The 17,943-nt window shown below is 47.5% G+C and overlaps 4 protein-coding genes across 4 annotated transcripts; 2 read left to right on the top strand and 2 right to left on the bottom strand.

Moving 5' to 3' along the window:
• Positions 1 to 1,830: 1,830 nt before the first annotated feature.
• LOC131264964 (uncharacterized) lies at positions 1,831 to 3,572 on the bottom strand. The gene is made up of 3 exons (XM_058267225.1): positions 3,528 to 3,572; positions 2,130 to 3,401; positions 1,831 to 2,043 (listed from the first exon to the last, which is right to left on the bottom strand). Exons 1-3 carry the CDS (start codon positions 3,570 to 3,572, stop codon positions 1,831 to 1,833), a joined length of 1,530 nt encoding a protein of 509 aa, XP_058123208.1.
• Positions 3,573 to 7,312: 3,740 nt separating this feature from the next.
• Positions 7,313 to 8,997, top strand: LOC131264963 (uncharacterized). Its single transcript, XM_058267224.1, has 3 exons — positions 7,313 to 7,369; positions 7,440 to 8,702; positions 8,785 to 8,997. Exons 1-3 carry the CDS (start codon positions 7,313 to 7,315, stop codon positions 8,995 to 8,997), a joined length of 1,533 nt encoding a protein of 510 aa, XP_058123207.1.
• An 813-nt stretch (positions 8,998 to 9,810) lies between these two features.
• On the top strand, positions 9,811 to 11,570 carry LOC131264961 (uncharacterized). The gene is made up of 3 exons (XM_058267223.1): positions 9,811 to 9,861; positions 10,001 to 11,263; positions 11,355 to 11,570. Exons 1-3 carry the CDS (start codon positions 9,811 to 9,813, stop codon positions 11,568 to 11,570), a joined length of 1,530 nt encoding a protein of 509 aa, XP_058123206.1.
• A 4,378-nt stretch (positions 11,571 to 15,948) lies between these two features.
• LOC131264960 (uncharacterized) lies at positions 15,949 to 16,818 on the bottom strand. The gene is made up of 2 exons (XM_058267222.1): positions 16,774 to 16,818; positions 15,949 to 16,692 (listed from the first exon to the last, which is right to left on the bottom strand). Exons 1-2 carry the CDS (start codon positions 16,816 to 16,818, stop codon positions 15,949 to 15,951), a joined length of 789 nt encoding a protein of 262 aa, XP_058123205.1.
• Between the last annotated feature and the right edge of the window lie 1,125 nt (positions 16,819 to 17,943).

The raw sequence follows: 17,943 nt of genomic DNA, 5'->3' as shown, positions 1-17,943 counted from the left end.
TGGGGTAGGCCGGTGACGCAGTGTATTGACAGCGCAGAGCTTCTGCCGTAGCTTCACCATAACCAGGAAGTGGTCCGAGTCGACGTTTGCGCCCCTGTACGTACGTACGTCGATGATGTCCGAGAAGTGCCTTCCGTCTATGAGAACGTGGTCTATTTGGGAATATGTCTGCTGTGGTGATCTCCAGGTGTAGCTGAAACGAGGTTTGTGCTGGAAGAAGGTGCTACGGATGTTCATGTGCCTCGAGGATGCGAAGTTGATGAGCCGGAGGCCGTTGTCGTTGGTTAGCTGGTGGACGCTAAAGCTACCAATCGTAGGTTTATAGGCCTCCTCTCGCCCGACCTGAGCATTTAGATCTCCGATGACTATCTTCACATCATGTTGTGGGCAGCGGTCGTACTCCCTTTCCAGCTGCGTATAAAACGCGTCTTTGTCGTCATCGCTGCTCCCAAGGTGCGGGCTGTGCACATTTATAATGCTCAGGTTGAAGAAGCGTCCACGTATCCTCAACCTGCACATCCTGTCGTTGATCGGCCACCATCCGATCACACGCTTCCTCATAGCACCCATAACAAGGAACGCCGTACCGAGCTCGTGCTTATCTCCACCACTCTGGTAGATCATGCAATCGCTGCGGTAGCGGCGCTCCGAAACTCCCTTCCAGCGAACCTCTTGAAGTGCTACTATCTCGAAGCCGCGGGCTCTCACTTCCTCTGTGAGTATTCTGGTACTCCCGGGTGATGTAAGAGACCTGCAGTTCCATGTACCGAGCTTCCAATCATAGTCCTTTTTCCGTTGCGAGGGTCGGGCATGATTGGTCCAAATCGGTTTTTCTTCTTGGTAACTTTTCGTTGCAGTTATACAGGGGGTGGCTTGCAAGGCCTCTCCCCCCGCCTCCTATCTCGTCGGTGGAACAACGCATCCTAGCTGTTTTACGTCCCGTAGGATGCCAGGACAGGGTGTACAGCCGCCCCTAACATGGGGAACAGACGCTGGTTCGAGCCGCTCCTAACATGGAGAACAGACGCTCGGGGATGAACTACTAGCAAGTAGCAGTCCATTCCCCCTCTCAATTCAGCCTTGCCGCCCATCCGCCCAAGGGGGTGGGTTTCCCCGTGTACCCAAGCTTGGATATTTAGGCGACAAGTTACCGTTCTGTACGTCGCGGACGTATTGAGTAGGAGTTGGGGAGGAGAGCCTATAGTAGCCTTCAGGAGGCGTCGGATCCAACCCTTTACAGCGCAATAAATACTAAGGCGTATTAAACAGTCAAATTTTAACACCCAACGTGCAGTGGGCGCACCGCCGAAAAACTGGAAAGAAAAACAAAATCGAAGCGATGTGCTCTTGTTTGACCAACTGTACTCGTTTGACGAGGACACGTTTGGTATGTCTCAGACAAAATAAACATCGACGTTTTGTTTTCAGCAGGCTACGTTTAAGCGGCTCCAACGAACTGTTGTTTAATACTGAATTCTGCCCAAAGAGAGGTACTTCCAAATGACCAAGTCCACCAAGGCAGTGCTATAGTGGAATCGTATGACACAAAAACAAAACCCCCCAGCTACAACGGTTGGCATGTCCTCGGATAAAGCTTGATGCCCTGGCTTTTGCAATCTATTAGCCCCCTTTCTGCTAGCGCTTTTCTTTGAAGTTTCGGATGAAATATAATTTTAGCAAAAATCTTCAGTTGAAAGAAGTTTCTGTGCAGTAAGTTGGTTGCATTTATTCATTCTAGCAAGGTAATGCGCTGCTGCCGCTTATGCTTCTAAAACAGTGTCCTCATGATTTTATAAAGTCGTATTAGGCGGATGCACTAACCGCGTATAATTATTCCAGTGTTCCAGTGGGGCCATCATCGGCACAATTTTCCAGATCGGTCGTAAGCAAATCAACTTGCGTCACGGAGAAGTCGATGAACACCAGTTCCATACAGATCAGCAGACGGTTCTTGCTCGCCACGATCTCACCCTTAGCCAGCAGGAAGGCCAGATCGCGTTTCCTCTCGGTAGCGTCTTGCAGATCCGTGTAGTAGCCCGTGAGCTAGGTTTGGGAAGAGAAATAATTCAAAGAAAATTTTATAATAGTATCACCCTGCCGATTCAACACGTCGCATCGCATTAACCTACCGCCACGATGCAGTCGTTGTTCTGGGTAGTGTCGGCGCCCACCGATTCACACACATCTAGTTCGGCTTCGATGTTCTCGTAGTCGAATGCCAGCAAATCCAAAATGAGCTCTAGCGTATCCTGCAGATGCAACAGACGAATGTACTCCTTGTCGACGCATAAAAAGCCATCGTCGCTTCCTTGGGACAGTAAGTTCTCCACCAAATCCTTGTACTTGTGGTAACAGTAGGGTCCGTATTCGAGATTGCCGATAAGCGTGTCTACCAGCAATTGGACGAGCGGATTGTCCTTAACTTCAATTGGGTCAGACGTAGTTGAGACGTAATCTCCGACCTCGGTAATATAATTGGAAATCTCAGTATCCAACGGACCACTTGCTGCATCCAGAGCACTAGTTGAAAACGTGTCGACGAACAGGTCAATAATGTCTCCTAGATCACCGAAGCCGGTAGCCGTTGCTGATACCGTCCTACTACTGAGGCCACCTGAAATGTCGGCATATGCATCGTAGATATCGCCTAATCCATCGATCAGGGTTGCTTCGACGTCGCTAGTAATGTTATCAATTTCATCCGTATAGTCATCTTCGGCGTTTGAGGTGACGGTATCCAGCTCGTCCTGTAAGTTGTTGATGTAAGTGTCAGCCTCCTCTACGTTGCTGTCCGCGGTGGAGATAATGTACTCAAACAGGGGTAGGAAGGCTTGCAGGTTGCTGGCAGCCTCCAAAAAGTTGTACATGTCACTCAGCGTCAGCGTGGTCCGCAGAATGGCAGCGGTAACAGGGTCGCTACCGGCAGCAGTCACTGCTGCAACGATTTTGGCCTTCACATTTGTAACCTCGTTTTGCAGCGTGCTCACTCCTGCCGTGACACGTTGCACCTCGTCTTCAAATTGATTGGAAATGCCATTGTAGTCTAATCCATTTAGCGTCGTAGAGACACCTGCAACATCGGATCCCTGCAGGTAAGCTAGTGCATCTGAAATGGCGGCTAGGATATCCGCGAATGCAGCGTCCACATCACCATCAGTGGCAGCAACCAAAGCGGTATAGCCGTCGAGGATTGGATTGATATAGCCCTGCAAACCGCCGATAATGCCATCAAGTACGCCTTGCGTATCAGAAAGTTTGGTGTAGCCCGAGGTAGGAGTGTATGTCGTAATGTCGAATGTGTCAACGATGTTGCCTACGTTGGTTGCCACCGCTGTTATCTTATCACTGTTCCTGATGGTGAAGGAAAGGCCATATTCCGGTCGAGGTTCCGCCGAGAGTCCCTGAGTAAAATAGAAAGCAAAAGAACGATATCCTCAGCAAGTGTGTCAGACTGCGCATATCCGAGAGTCTTCTCCGGGCGATGTGATCATCATTGAGTACCAGGAAAGAAATCCTGCACCACTTACCTGCAACAGGCAGACGATACCGAACGCTAACACTAGACGATTCATTTCGGAGACCTTCTCTGCTATGCTAGAGGACTGGTTACTGTAGACTACGGACCGCAAATTGAACTTATATACTGTCCTGGGTACTTGCGACGCGTACCAGACGCACTACGCAGCTCCGTCGGCCAATGCTGGAGCCCGGTGCCAACTGTGCAAACATAGCCAAATCACAGCTCGTAACGGAGGAAGCTTTCCGTCGCTCCGACACGCGGCAAACACGTACGCGGACGTGTGGAAAACGTGGCCACCATTTTGTTGCCAATCCGATGGTGTCACCGGTAGTCCGTTCCATATCCATACCTGCACACTTGCGCAGATTCGGCGCTGACGAATACTTTTGAACCGATCGAGGAACCTTGGAATGTTTAAAGGGTCGATTTCCACAGGCTGATTGGGGACAACATGTGAGCTGGTTTTCGCTTTTCGTGCCAACGTTCAGCAATGTAACAGCATACTATATTATTAATAATCATGTAACCTTGCAAATTCGGTCCCCCAAAAGATTCAGCATTGAAATTGATTAAAATAATAAATCATACACAGTGTAGTGTGTATTTTTCATAACAAGTTTTTATTATTATTTTTGTTTGTCACAGTTTTTTATAATAAAAATCATAAAAAAAGTACACAGTGTATGTGTTCATACTCCATACCACATCCAGTATAATATTATTTGAGTTTCGAGTTTCTTTGAGTTTCGAGTTTCTTTGAGTTTCAAGGACCTTCAGTTTCTGCCCCGTTCTTCAGACTAGTTTAGCAGATTCATTAAACATTCGAGGCGAACGTAGCAAAACCAAACCACTGATCAAATACGTGTACATCTACCGGTCTAGACGAGCCAACGTGTTGCGTTGGCAAGGAGAACCCAATGTCAAAGTTAAATCAGGTACAAAATTCGTTTTACAGTTTTATTCTGAAAATGTATCATACAAGGAAAATGGGCAAGAGTAGAGATTAAAGTCTCTTTTCGGTGTGTTGCTACGAGATTGGGAACACTTTGGGACGATTAAATTAAAGGTGATTTTATTTGTATATTTTTCATGGCATATACATGGATTGATTAGACCACAGGCTATGCGGGACCATCCGTAGCGCAGGATTCGATTTCCGCCCGCAGGTCCGGTATGTATTGCTCGCTGAACAATCGCTTGGCTAGCCCCACGCACATCTTGACACGTTGCTTGCTAGCGTCCAGTTCCGTGCCGGTGAGTTGGTACAGCAAGTGATAAAAGTCACCGAAGATTGACCCGAGCGGTGTGATAGACCCCGAAATCTGCGAAAGAAAGCGATATGTTAGATCCCGGGCTCGAAAGTGCTGCTAGTGCTGTTGAACGTACCGCCGACACGCAGTTGGCCTTATCTGTGGCGTTCTCAATTATGTCGCATATGGATAGAAAGTCGGTCACGTCCTGGATGTCGTACGTAGTGTACTCGACAAGCGAGCTGGTGGCCGTACCGAGATTGGTCAAGCGACGCTCTTCCCGTTGCACGCAAAATCCCATCTTTTCAATGAGGGAATCGATTAATTTGGCCACCAGGTACTCGTACTTGTGGAAACAGTACCGTGAGTAGCGACCACAGTCGATTAGAGTGTGGATGAGGGCTCCGATCAGTTCACTCCCTTCGATGGAAACAAGTTCGGTATCGGTGATAGTCAACAGTTGCTTGATGAAGTTAACGTAGTTTTTTAGCGAGGTGGATACAGCAGTCACATCCCTATTGGTATTGATCAGGGTAAGATCGAAGGTATTCAGCATCGCTGTGACGGCGCTATCAAGGCTCGGCACACTCCTCATTTGCAGGCCCGCCAGCGCATCCTTAACGCCAGCGAAGGACGATGCCAGCTCTTGGACAGCTGGTTTGAAGTTATTGTAGAATTGGGTCTTAGTCGTAACGAGCGGAGCGACGATCAGATCAATCAGCCCACCAACCAAATTGACGGTTGTTTGGTATGCAGCTAGGAACGTATCCGCCGTCGCTGCGTCCTCAAGCGACGTGGTAAGAGTATAGTGCACGACCGGCAGAAACGCTCGAAGATTGCTGGCCGAATCGGCCAGTTCGTAGACGAGCTGCACCGTGATATATTGCTGAAGAATTGCGTTCGACACCGACGATTCAGAACCAGCTACGGCTACGGCTGCAGCTACCGCGTCTTTAAGTGCTGTTATGGCAGTCTTCAGACGCGTCAGACCGTTCTCGATCCGTAAGAAGCTGTCGGTTAGTCGGTCCGAAACATTTTCCCCTATCAGCTGCGTCAGAGCTGCCTTCGTCGTCGGTAGATGCTGCTGCAGGTGATCCAATCCATCGTCGACGGTCTGGATGGCACTTTGAAACAGATTGGCTGACGAACCGGTGTTACCGCTGATGAGCGCCGATATTGCCGCCGTACCGGCAAGTCCAGCCTCGGACACATGGTTGCCCGTCGTTTTCAGCAGCTGTACGATAGTCGGCAAACCGTATGCAGTCTGCGTTATCGTCGCCGTGCTTAGCTGGTCGGCGGCCAATGATGGAAGATAGCTAGCAACACGGCCGATGTTGTTCGCCACCCGTTGACTACCAGGAACATCATTCGTAAGTCCATAGTTCGGTACACCGGCTACCGGAGGGCTCTGCAGAACAGATACGAAACAAGCGTAAGCAAGGGCAGCCTAAACCCGGTCCATCCGGTCAATGTGAGCTACAGCAGAGGCTTCCTACCTGCCACAGCACGATCCCTACGGCCATCGCACTCACAATCGGCAACCAACCGCCCATAGTGCTGTTAACGTTGATACGTTTATCCAATACAATAACTGTTCGGGCTTGAACTGAGCCTACCGCTCCAAAGGAGAACGTGCAACGTTGCCACGCAAACCGCCAGCTATCAACTGTTCAAACAATGCTAACACACTGCCAGTGTCCTGGGCTGAGGGAAAGTTTTCTGGGAGAAGTTTTCACCACCTAATACGTCAGCACGCTGCTGCTACCAACGCAGTCCACCGAGAAGCATTGCAACTATTACGCGTGGTCATGCAGCTGAGAGGTGGTTCGGTTGCCACATCACAGGCAAAATCATTCTACTGGCATGTGAGATACTGTTTCTAGAAGATGGAAAAACATCTCTACGGTCGTCTACGATAGCACCTTGTTTTCGCTATCACGCCATGAAAAACATCGTCCCTCCTTACTAGTACCACCTTCCCTCAGTCCCCTCCAAATTGTCCTTTCACGTGTTTTGGAGCCGCTTCTACCGAGAGACGCATATGTTTGCACAGATTTATTTGCCTCCCGACTGGCGTACCGTACCGTCATGGACTGACGTGCTCCAATGGTTTGCGTGTCCCTGAGGATGGATGTTGAGCTGAAGCGCGGGCGAATGCTCGAGAGACAAAAAAACAACGGCCACGATACTGCAAGACACAGCACTCTGGCATCGTGTCCTGTGAAAAAGTACGCGATGGTGCGATATGAGGTCTGAGCTGCTTGGATTGGGCCTCTACCAGCCACGTTTTCTGCGCCGTACCCGGAGCGACACATTTCTGTCCGACGTTCAAGACTACCGTGCGTCGTGCCAAATCCCCTGCTGTTGACACAGATGCACTAGCAACGTTGCGTCTATGTTCTTATTGTGGCTGCTAGACAATCGTTTCGGAACTCCGAGTGCTCTGGTTGTTGGCATTGAATGCATCGAAATGTAGTAACAAACGAAACGATTTACCATATTGACAGCTAGCGCCACTGGAGCTAGTCCCCGAAGAAGCTACATGGCGAAGATGAATAAACTCTCGATAGTGGCATTTTGTGTGCTGGCACTGGTGCAGGTAAGCGTTACTGGTGGCGTTGCTGGTGAGCTTCGGTGACGACTTTCCCAAAATGCCTTTTCCCCCACAGTACACGTCAGCGGAACCTAGGCCGCAGTTCGCCCTGTCTGCTAACGTTCCCGGTACGTCCCGGGTATCAGTGGCAGCCGATGCAGCTGACAGCGCGATCGCCGATATCAACGTGTCGGTCACGAACTACTTGATTGAGTCAGATTTGGAACTACTGCCGGACGTGGCTGAAATCGTGGCCGACATTGCCAACCAGTATCAGCCACTTGCCGAGGCGATAATCGATGGGATCACAGCACTTGCCAGCGACACGAGCGGCGATGTCGAGGGCGTTTTCGCTGTGGCACTGGGTGCGGTTGCCGACGCCATCGCGTTTGCCGATGACACGCTACCGGACCTAAAGGCCCCGTTGGTACCCTTGGTTGGTAATGCACTACCAGAAAAATTCCTCGACAGCTTCCAGCACATCGGGAAGGCTCTGGAGAAGCTTGAAACCAGCCTCACGGCGCTGAAAGACGCTGCAAACAGCGCCGTGGCTGAGGCTGGCTCCTCCGCGATCACCGCCACCATTGTGCACCGTACGGTATCCCGCGCACTGGTAGGAGATCTGATTTACGCCTTAAACCTTCTGAAGGCCACTGTTCCGCTGCTGGAGTATGTCGTCTCTAGCACAATGGAGAACATCGGGATAGCTGACGCATTTATGCTGGAGCTCGACCAAAAGGTAGACGACACGATCGGGGAGTCATCTAACCTGCAGCTGGAGGTGGAAGCCATTACCGGTCCACTAGGAGACTACATCACCGATACACTGGGCACCATCGACAGCGACCTCGGGGAGCTTGCGACAACTTTCGCTGGTTTGACCAATCTCGGCACCGCGACCAGTGCGGTCGACCTGGGCACTGTGCTGGATAACTTCAAGGATAACCTGGACCTACTATCGCTGGCCGATCCATCGATCACACAAGTCCTTGACGGGCTGAAGCAGGCACTCATCGATGCGTACGACGTGGTCGACCCGCTGTACTTCATCTACGAAAGCCCGCTGGTGAACGCCTTGATAACCAACCTGGTCGGAAACGGCAACTACGCCCAGTACTGCTTCTACAAGTACAAAGACTATTTCTTCGTCCTGCTGGATTGGATCGCGTACGCCGCGAGCGAGTGCATCCAAGAGGAGGCACCCCGGCTCGAGTACTACCAGGGTACGGTTCAGCTAATGCTCGAAATTTTGTTCTTTGATTTCGAGGATATCGCGGACGACTTGGAAATTTGCGATCAAATTGACGATGCTACCAACTTGCAGGAATGCACCTTGAAGGTAACGTACCACGAGCACCCGGCCGGTCTTCCGGTTGTTAATAATCATCTTTACATCCTACCTCTTTCTTTATCGTTCGTAGTTTGCAGAAATCTACAACGACCTGGAAGGAGCCTTCGGCAACAAGATAAACCTTGGCTATCAATCACTCCAGCATGAGATCGCCGCCAGTAGCAACCGGCTGAAGATCTGTATATCTATGTCGCAGTCGGCGCTGAGCAACGACGAGGTCCCGGTACTGCTAGAGGACATCAACAGCTGTGCTAACGACGGACCGACTGGCCAGGACGAATAACTGGTGGCTGGTTCCTCCTTGTGGTCGGTTACCAATACCGTAAACATATAAATTTACATGCGTACCAACGATGTAAGACATCGTTTCTTTGTTATTGAAAAAAGGGAAATAAACCAATCTAGTAAACTCTATTTATTTTCTTAACGAGTATTTCATTCTGTCAAACGTTCGATTGCAGTAGTATAGTATTGAATGGTTGGTGCAAATCATCCTACGGTCTATGTCTGTAGGTGCTGTGTAGCGTGTTGAAAAACTTGATGCGTGTTCGAAATACCAATACTATCCCAAATAGCAACCAATGTAAAACGGCTTCCATCAACTGCCACCACGTGTCATAAAGCTTCGAACCCTGAGGAGAATATATATCACTACTCGGACATTCCGGAACAGTGACCAAACGTCCAGCATGCTACAAACATTTTCAACGCCACCAAGAGCTAGTTGGCAGAAAGTTGTTTTGCACTGCCACAGTCCATTCCTCGTTTTCCCACACCTCGCCTCCCTTGTCGGGGCAGGACGTTTCTTTACACAACTGCACCTTCGCCGTCGTGAAGCATCTGTACACACGCACGCACATGGTCCGTGGCGCAGATCGTTGCCTCCCATCCGTTCGCGTCAGTAACCACGCAACGGTATCGAGTAACTCATCGCTGCTGTAGTTTTTTGGGGACGGGTGTTTTAACGACTTTCGGCGAAGTTGTCTCGAAGTTGTCCGTCGTGTGTCCGCATACAAGCACACGTACACACACACACTCACACCTTCAGACCAAAAACAAACTCCTTTGAAGTTCCTCGGAGAGGTCCTAGCACGCAATGCTTCGCCTACTAGTGTTGACCTTGTGCGTGCAGAGCCTGCTGCAGGTAGTTGGGCGATAGGTCATCCTTGGGGTATCCTTGATGAATCTCTTCCCAATCCGCGATCGGATTTGTCCTTTTCCTCCTTTTTTTATTATTTTTTTTTTTTGCTGTTTTCTTCTTTTTTTCTTCTCCCAAACCGACGTAGGTACCAATGATGGTCTTGGCAAAGCCAGACTTTGGCATCAACCTGCCGATCACGGGTAGCGGAAAGGTGTCGCAGGCGATTAATGATGCGAAAGATGTGGTGGATGCGGTGGACGAAAACACGCTCTATACCGCCGAATCGGACTACCCGGGACTGCAGGACCTAGCGGATCTACTGAAGAGCATGGCCGAACTGACGGTGAGGCTGAGCGACGAGCTGGTGCCGCTGGTGACGTCGCTGGTGGCGGATATGTCGGGCAATGTAGCGGGTGCTTTCGGGCCCGTGTTTACGAAGATCGCCGATATTAAGACGGCGATCGGCACAGAAATGCCCATGGACAATATTGCCATCGGGGAACTCGTGGGCCATTACGTGCCGGAACAGTTCACCGACGGTTTCGCGCGCATCACCGACGGGCTCACTGAACTAGAGACTATCCTAGGCAGCCTGAAGACTGCCATCGACGCAGCTGTACTGCAGGCAGGTGCCGATGCCATCACACCGGCGATCGTAAAGAAGAACGTCAAACCGGCACTGGTGTACCGGGTAGTGTTTTCCATCAACCAGCTGAAGGCTTACATTCCGGAGGTGAAGTACACTATCGACAGTACGCTCGAAAACATCAACCTGGCCGATGACTACGTGTTGCTGGTGTCCAGTGCGATGCTTGCTTCCGACGCCACCACCACACAACTGCAGGCTCAGATGAGCGCTGTCACCGACGCCATTTCCACCACCGTAGAAACCGCTCTCGATGGCTACGTGGGCGACTTCGATACGTTGGAGTCCAACGTTGGCGACTACGCAGCCGTGGCGGCTGCCACCGACTACACCACGCTCACGACCGCCCTAGAAGCGTACAAGGCTCACCTGGATACGCTCCAGCCTACCAAATACCCGGCCCTCGACGGATATCTGGCGGCGCTACTCGAAGTGTTCAACACAGCGCTCCCCAGTTCTGGGTCATCCGGTGGGATCTCGTCGGACCTCCTGGACAGCCTCATCCTCACGCTGATCGAGAACGGCCGCTACGCCCAGTTCTGCTTCTACAAGTACTACGGACTGGTGCTCGCCTTCCTCACCACGATCGCCGATAACGCCAGCCTGTGCTTCGACAAGGAAGAGCGTCGGTTGACGTACCTCAAGGACTCGCTGCCACTGATCACTCAGCTGCTTCCGTTCGACTTCGACATCATCCTGGACCAGGTGGGCATCTGTGATACGATCACCGATTCAACAACTCTTGGCGAATGCATTACCACGGTGAGTTACGATCCGCTTTCGGAGTCAAGTATCCATTCCGATTTCATTTGAACACACTTCAACACCACCCCCTCTATCGTTTATTGCACAGTTATCCGGGTTCTATACCGCAATTGCCACAGAGTTCGGACACAAGCTGCAGTACTTGTTCGATCTGATTGACGCGGAAACGGAGGCAAGCGGTAACCGGTTCCTTATCTGCATCGAGCTGGTGAAGCTCAACCTGGTCGAGATCAGTGAATCGAACCTGCAGGACGAAATTCGACAGTGTGCGTTGGATGGTCCGACGGCGGACGACAATATTTAGTGGCCCTGATATGTTTACATTCCTTCTGCTTCAACGCTGAGATGGTGAGAGAGGAACCAGAATACGAGAGTCAGAACTATACTATTGTGAACGGTTATGCTTAAATAAATCATACGATACATAATCCGAGCGGCTCGAGGATCAAATACGAGCATCAATTGATGCAAATCTGATGAGAATTCCCGAAGCCTTTTCAAAGGAATATAGTATTTTCTCCTACACAACATCATGTTCAACTAGAAAAAAACGAAGACTTGCGAGGTATTGTTTGCACAGATGTGTCCAAGGGTTGCAAACTTGAAAGTGAGTTGGCAATAGGAGACACAAATACATATTTGGTTTTGCTAAACACGATTACCAACAACATTGAGAGTCTGAATCTATACGAAAACTTAAAAAAAAAATATCGCTTGCATATATTCTCATACATTTGACTTCACGGCACTACCGGTATCTTGTCGGCAATTGAAGTTTGAAGGAATAATAATAACTTCAAACTGTTCTGTCGCAGTGTTTTTATTTATACAATTTTGAACACATATGTTAAGACTTTTTATCCAAACTGTGGTTACGATGTGCGCTTCTTATTTTATAATAGTATATGATTGTAACGTAGTTTTCTCTTCATGTATGACTTTGTTAAGTTATAGCTCAAATGACTTTCCGTGACTACATATGCTGGAGCCTTTGGATCCTGAATGGTTATCGTCGTTGTTTAGAGAGCAATTGTACGGCATTTCGCGAAAAAAATAGTACAGGTCTGAAACTTTCACAACTTGATTACTACTATTTACTAATACTACTAATAAATACTAGAAGCGCTACAGCAGCGCGCTTTCCTTGGTTCAATTTAGTTATGGTCAGACATTAGTTGTCTTATCCACTGCTCCAACGCCGCGGCCTTGGAGTGCACTTGGAACTTGAACGTAATCGAATCGGGTAAAAAATAAAAATAACTTATTTTAAATCACCGATGGCGTACACTGAAAACATGTTGAGTAGCGATAGATGATGATAATGTTTTGAAATATGTCTTAAAATAAATGTTAAGGTGCTGGGAATTAATGGCTGAATGTACGCGAATGTATGCGAACAGATAGTTTTTACTATCTTCCACTAGCTATTATTTTTTAATGCCAGCATAAAGGGGCCTCAGAAAAATGTAAATCAGCTATCTAAGCTAATGATTTCAGGCAGAAAAGATCGACAAATGATTCCATCTTCTACACTTACCTCAAGTGTTTCAGCTGCAATCAGAAACCAACCGGAATAGTTGACAAACTGAGCGAAAATTGTCGCAACGATTGAGACCGAAATTGTCCAGAAAACTATGCAAAGGATGAAGGGTCGTTTCTTTCCGAACACTTTTGTTTGTTGGTACAATATTGATTGTGACAATTGAAAAACAATTGAAGATGCATTAGAGACATTTTATAAGACAGTGTCGCCATTTAAATAAGCACAACAATGAATAACATGGCATCAAGGCCAGCATCAAGCTACGGAACGGGCATAGTATGATACTTATGGTTACTTTTGTCAACGTGGGGCCTAACGTGTTCTAATGCGCCCTCCTCACGAGTGTAACGATCGGCAGCATGGTAGCTCTCGGCTGCTTATAACTACCAGTACAACAGCGTGCCCCATCCCGAGGCGAGCAAGCAACAGTTTATATGATTTACAGATTATTAATAGACAATCATTGGAAGCCGTCGTCGCCGTGATCTTGCTATCCGCGCGCGTTTCCATCTCGTTTTAACGCGGCGTCTGTAGGTTTTCCTTCATTTTTGCCCGCTTTCTCGAACTACATGATCCGAGAACGCCGATTTGGAAATACCGAAACCGGTAGTTGGTGCAAGCTGCAAATGGGGTGCTTCCCAACCGCGGGAGTAGAAACCGAACGGGTGGTCGCCCTTTGCTCTATTAATACCACAACCTTACCCCAAACCCATCCCACCCACCTTAAACCACGCCAAACTTCTTACTTTAAGAAATATCGGCGTGCAACAAACGGTTTACCAATTTGACTATACCGAGGCGTCCTAGTTGGCGTCCCGGAACGGCCATCCCCGGGATGGTTTTGAGAGACGAAGCGAACCACTCACCGACGCACACACCTTTGAGAGACAACAAGATATCTACACCGCCAGAGTGGCTATTATTAACGTTATAATGTTGAGAAATGTTTATATTTAAAATATTATTTCCACCGAAGGCACGTAACGAGATCGTACTGAGATGGTTGAGGGAGGGGGAATGCGGCAGTACCCGTTGAGCGATGGATCGCGATCGGATATGATGATGCGAGCTGCAACGAACGGTGAGCTGAAGCAACGGCGATAAAAGGACGCCAAGATGGGACCGGTAAGTGATACGGGGGAAGGTTGTAAGATGGTTAGAATTTCTGCACGCTATTTAGCACACATCAGCAAGATGGAAGTGATCGAAGACGTTGAGCAAGCGGCTCTGGCGCAAAAGATGAGTTAATTAAACGATGAATTACTCCGCAGCTCTCGATGAAGGAAGCATTCTGACCAAGCGGTGTGCCACCAACACGTACACTGGAGGTTTTGGGTGTATGTGTATGTGTGCGCGTGAGCAGTGATGCCACAAATTGCCCCCACGGCGATGGGGCTATAAATCTGCGCCGCACCGGTGGTTCTTATGACGGAAACCATTAGGAAGATGATTTAACAACTTTACAAGACACTAAAAAACCACCGTGAAGCAATGCGTCGTTGTTGACCGTATCGGGTAGTAATTAGAACAAAAAAGTCCAGTAAATATAATACGATACACTACCCCCGTTCGCAATGTGTATATCTTCGCATTGGTTTTCGCACCGTGTAGTGGGTGGGAGAGTGAACAGTTTGCTACAATTTGCATGCAATCAGCAAACTGCAGTAAAGAGGCGCCCCGCAAAAACACCCTCTAATGGGCGCACCTGTATAGCGGGTGGGTTAGCGATGGGGGAGGGATGGGAAGAGAGAAAGATAAAATTAAAACCACCCCGCGACTGCCGGCATGTTCGTCCCGGGGCGCCACGTGCAATTATTCACATGACAGCCGTGCGATGCTTGGAGAGACAGACGGCGATCCGAGGCGAATTCCGTAACCTAATAAACGCCATCGCACCCGGTTCGGTTTAACTGCCAGCTTTAGCAGTACATTCGCTGGCATCTTCAAATCCGTTTCTTACACTAGTCGAGCCTGACCGGGAACGCCACTGGCCATCACTCTGCGTTAAGCAACAACGACGCTTCGCGAACGGGACTGACGGAAAATAAAAATATTCAAGGTGTAAAATTCAGAAATACAAGCACCTCCTTTTATTAGATGAAATACAAGGAGAAAATCACATCGCTCGAGCACTGATCATCAACAGTGGTTTTTCAATTGAAACTATACCTTCTACCAGCACTGTTTTGCACTAATATAATTGTTGAGAATTATGGGTATGATTTTTAAAAAATGTTGTTCTTTATTCAAGATTCACTAATAAACTTGTGCGTAAAACAAGAAAAATGTTGTTAAAAACTACTATATGATTAATTGTACATACATGCTTCACACTTTACGAACACATTTGTGAGTTTAATTCTTTACAATAGAGTATTTTATGCCAGGGTAAACACATAGGAACAGGCTTCTAAACTTGTTCATTTGAAATCAACGTTAAACATTATATGCACTGAGCAAAATTAGCTAAGCTAACACAACAGTATTTAATGAACAAAATATATCACATGGAAAATGCTCATCACAAATCAAAACAAACACAAAGAATCTAAATTATTACCTGAACATATGCAGCAACATGCATTAGTAAATAATTTGATTTGAAAGATTTGACCTATTTTTGTAAACTGAATATAGGAGCAAAGTAAAAGAAAGTGAGTGAAATAAAGATCCATTAACAAGACCGTCAATATCTAAAAGCACAATCAATATGGAGAATTGACAACCACGGGTCATTTGTAGAAAATGATTGGTATTTAATGTACATTGCTCTTTGAAACGGTAAACACATGAGCGATTCACAGTAAATACGCTTTAGGCCGTATAAGTGACGACGATGTACACAGGCTGATCACATTGGAAGAATATCATAAAACACGTCAAGAAAAATCAAAAGCTAAATAAAAACAGTTATACGCTATTTCCCCCCGATTGGATTCATTTCGCCATAAATTGAAGGGATAAATTTAAATCTAAATGTGTATCATGTCTTTACATTACACTGGTTACGTCGTAGCTTTGACATCGTACGTGAAATCGTATAAAATAGTTAACAAGTAGAAACTATAAAGAGCATTGGTATGATGGAGGCGCCTGGTTCTTCACACATCAAAACAAAGTTTAAGATGTTTGTTTTGTTTTATTGCTTTCCGTCTTTGATTTGCCCACACAAGAGATTTGGATATGTATTAAAACCTGTGTTTGAGCCAAACATTTTTGCTATCTTGTCTTTGACCGATAAAATGTAGTCATCTGCCGTTTTAAGGTGTGCGATCGTTGTATCGATGGTGTCCACAATCGAAGGAATGCAAATCTTCACGTCAGTCATCGCTCGTGCAACATCGTAAACGGTGCCCACGGTAAGATATTTGTACAGAACGGCCGAGGGAACATCCCCCGAGCCAAACTTCGCCACCGCGGTCAACAATGCCCCCCTCAGTACGTCCAAACTTCCTCCTAGCCGATCCAACCCACTGCGCAGACAACCGAAGGCATCCTTAAGCCGATTCGGCACCGACGCACTGATCAACGTTTGCAGCTGGTCCAGCTCGGACGGCAAGGTTTGTTCCATGTACGCTCGCGTGGCGGCAATCCCGGCGAGAACCGGTGCGAACCGACCCCGCACATCGCCGGAAACATCGTCGGTCAGGGTGAGCAGGGGAGCTGTAACGAGAGCGTCCACGTGTACGATGAATTGTGCCAGCGTTGTCAGTCGAGCGAGGGTTTGGTTTAGCTTCGCATAGCTCGATGTTAGCGTGATGTTGAGCCGATCGTCAACTGTGCGCAGCAAAATACCAGTCTGGTTGGCTACCTTGGACACCTGATCGCTGCCGGAAATTGGACTCGGAAGACCAAAGTTTGGAACGGGGTTGGGAAGTACAAGCTGGGGGAAGGTAAAAAAAACACCATTAAACCCAAAATTCTTAATTTGAGATCATTGTTGCTTAGTGTGCGCAAAACTCACCTCGAATAAAATGAAAAACAAGAATAATAACGTTTGTATCGCCATTTGTAATTTTAAAAACCCCTTTCGGATTGTTGTGCTACACGAAAACTCGACGCCAGAAATTCATCCTCACATCTAGTGAGTCTGCAACCGTCGCCAAACTGAACAATAATATGGACCGTTTCGAGCATCAGCTGATTAAATATTGACTCGTGCAGCGGCCGATAGCGTTCTGTTCCATACACGATCAAAACGATGCAAAAACCGAACGATGAACGTTCTAAGCGGGATCGCTCTGGAAGCGGCACAATATTATGATGTTATCAATTTGAGATCGGAATGGTTTTACACAAAAAATATTTATAGTTTGATTTTAAAAATTTTATAATTGTTGTACAAATTATTTTATCGACACAATTTTCAGGTTAGGTGTGTAAAATTAAAACAAGAAAATAATATTAAACTCCAGTAGATTAAATACTATTTTTGCTGTTCACCATGTTCAAACAGAATCTCACTGATAAAACCTAAGAATTTATTCAATTAAATGAAAACATCACTTAACAGGTAAAATATAAATCAACCTGAAAATAGCAGCAACGTAAAGCAATATATTAAAATACAGAAGCATCAAATTAAATGGTTATCGATTAGAAATAAATTTACCATGGCTTGTTCCCACAATTTAAAAGTATACCAAATCAATAGCGTTTATGGCGCAATGTCATCTAGGAAGTATGACGTCGAAGCAATAAACAAGTCATAAAATAAGGTAGGTGATACAGGAAACAGCAACCCATTACAGCAACCAAAGAGTAACGCCACTAAGAAGCCTTCGGATGAAGTTCCTCTGTCAAGTTGAAGAGGATAGACTACAGAGTGTGGTACCGACTAGACACCAGTACGGCTCGATGTTGAACCACTCCCTTAAGTACAGATTGGTTCGGTTTCTCCCTGGTACTCCAATCAAACGTATTCCAATGACGTTTGGCTCCAAGCAAAGGTCGTGCGATCACGTTCGATTAACGCATCCAGCCAAGGTCATGGCGTTATTCCCCGATCGGCGATCACCGAGAGAGAACTGAACGACACGTGCCCTCAGCCTCAACATGCAACTGAAGCCTTCCTTTTCGGTCAGTTCACTCCTCCGTCGAGCTCTTGATAGTTGCGATCTTTACCCCCATTTGC

This window comes from Anopheles coustani, chromosome 2, assembly GCF_943734705.1.
Source record: "Anopheles coustani chromosome 2, idAnoCousDA_361_x.2, whole genome shotgun sequence".
In the NCBI taxonomy this organism is placed as follows: domain Eukaryota; kingdom Metazoa; phylum Arthropoda; class Insecta; order Diptera; family Culicidae; genus Anopheles; species Anopheles coustani.
Note: the sequence above shows the minus strand (reverse complement) of the source record. Positions and strands in the feature narration are given on the sequence as shown.

Excerpts from the sequence above, each read along its gene's own strand:
- LOC131264964 (XM_058267225.1), bottom strand. The coding sequence starts at position 3,572 with ATGAATCGTCTAGTGTTAGCGTTCGGTATCGTCTGCCTGTTGCAG. Across the intron at positions 3,402-3,527 it reads GTATCGTCTGCCTGTTGCAG|GGACTCTCGGCGGAACCTCG; the intron begins GTAAGTGGTGCA and ends TATTTTACTCAG. Across the intron at positions 2,044-2,129 it reads ACAACGACTGCATCGTGGCG|CTCACGGGCTACTACACGGA; the intron begins GTAGGTTAATGC and ends TCCCAAACCTAG.
- LOC131264963 (XM_058267224.1), top strand. The coding sequence starts at position 7,313 with ATGGCGAAGATGAATAAACTCTCGATAGTGGCATTTTGTGTGCTGGCA. Across the intron at positions 7,370-7,439 it reads GTGTGCTGGCACTGGTGCAG|TACACGTCAGCGGAACCTAG; the intron begins GTAAGCGTTACT and ends TTTCCCCCACAG. Across the intron at positions 8,703-8,784 it reads TGCAGGAATGCACCTTGAAG|TTTGCAGAAATCTACAACGA; the intron begins GTAACGTACCAC and ends TATCGTTCGTAG.
- LOC131264961 (XM_058267223.1), top strand. The coding sequence starts at position 9,811 with ATGCTTCGCCTACTAGTGTTGACCTTGTGCGTGCAGAGCCTGCTGCAG. Across the intron at positions 9,862-10,000 it reads TGCAGAGCCTGCTGCAGGTA|GTACCAATGATGGTCTTGGC; the intron begins GTTGGGCGATAG and ends AAACCGACGTAG. Across the intron at positions 11,264-11,354 it reads TTGGCGAATGCATTACCACG|TTATCCGGGTTCTATACCGC; the intron begins GTGAGTTACGAT and ends TTTATTGCACAG.
- LOC131264960 (XM_058267222.1), bottom strand. The coding sequence starts at position 16,818 with ATGGCGATACAAACGTTATTATTCTTGTTTTTCATTTTATTCGAG. Across the intron at positions 16,693-16,773 it reads TGTTTTTCATTTTATTCGAG|CTTGTACTTCCCAACCCCGT; the intron begins GTGAGTTTTGCG and ends ACCTTCCCCCAG.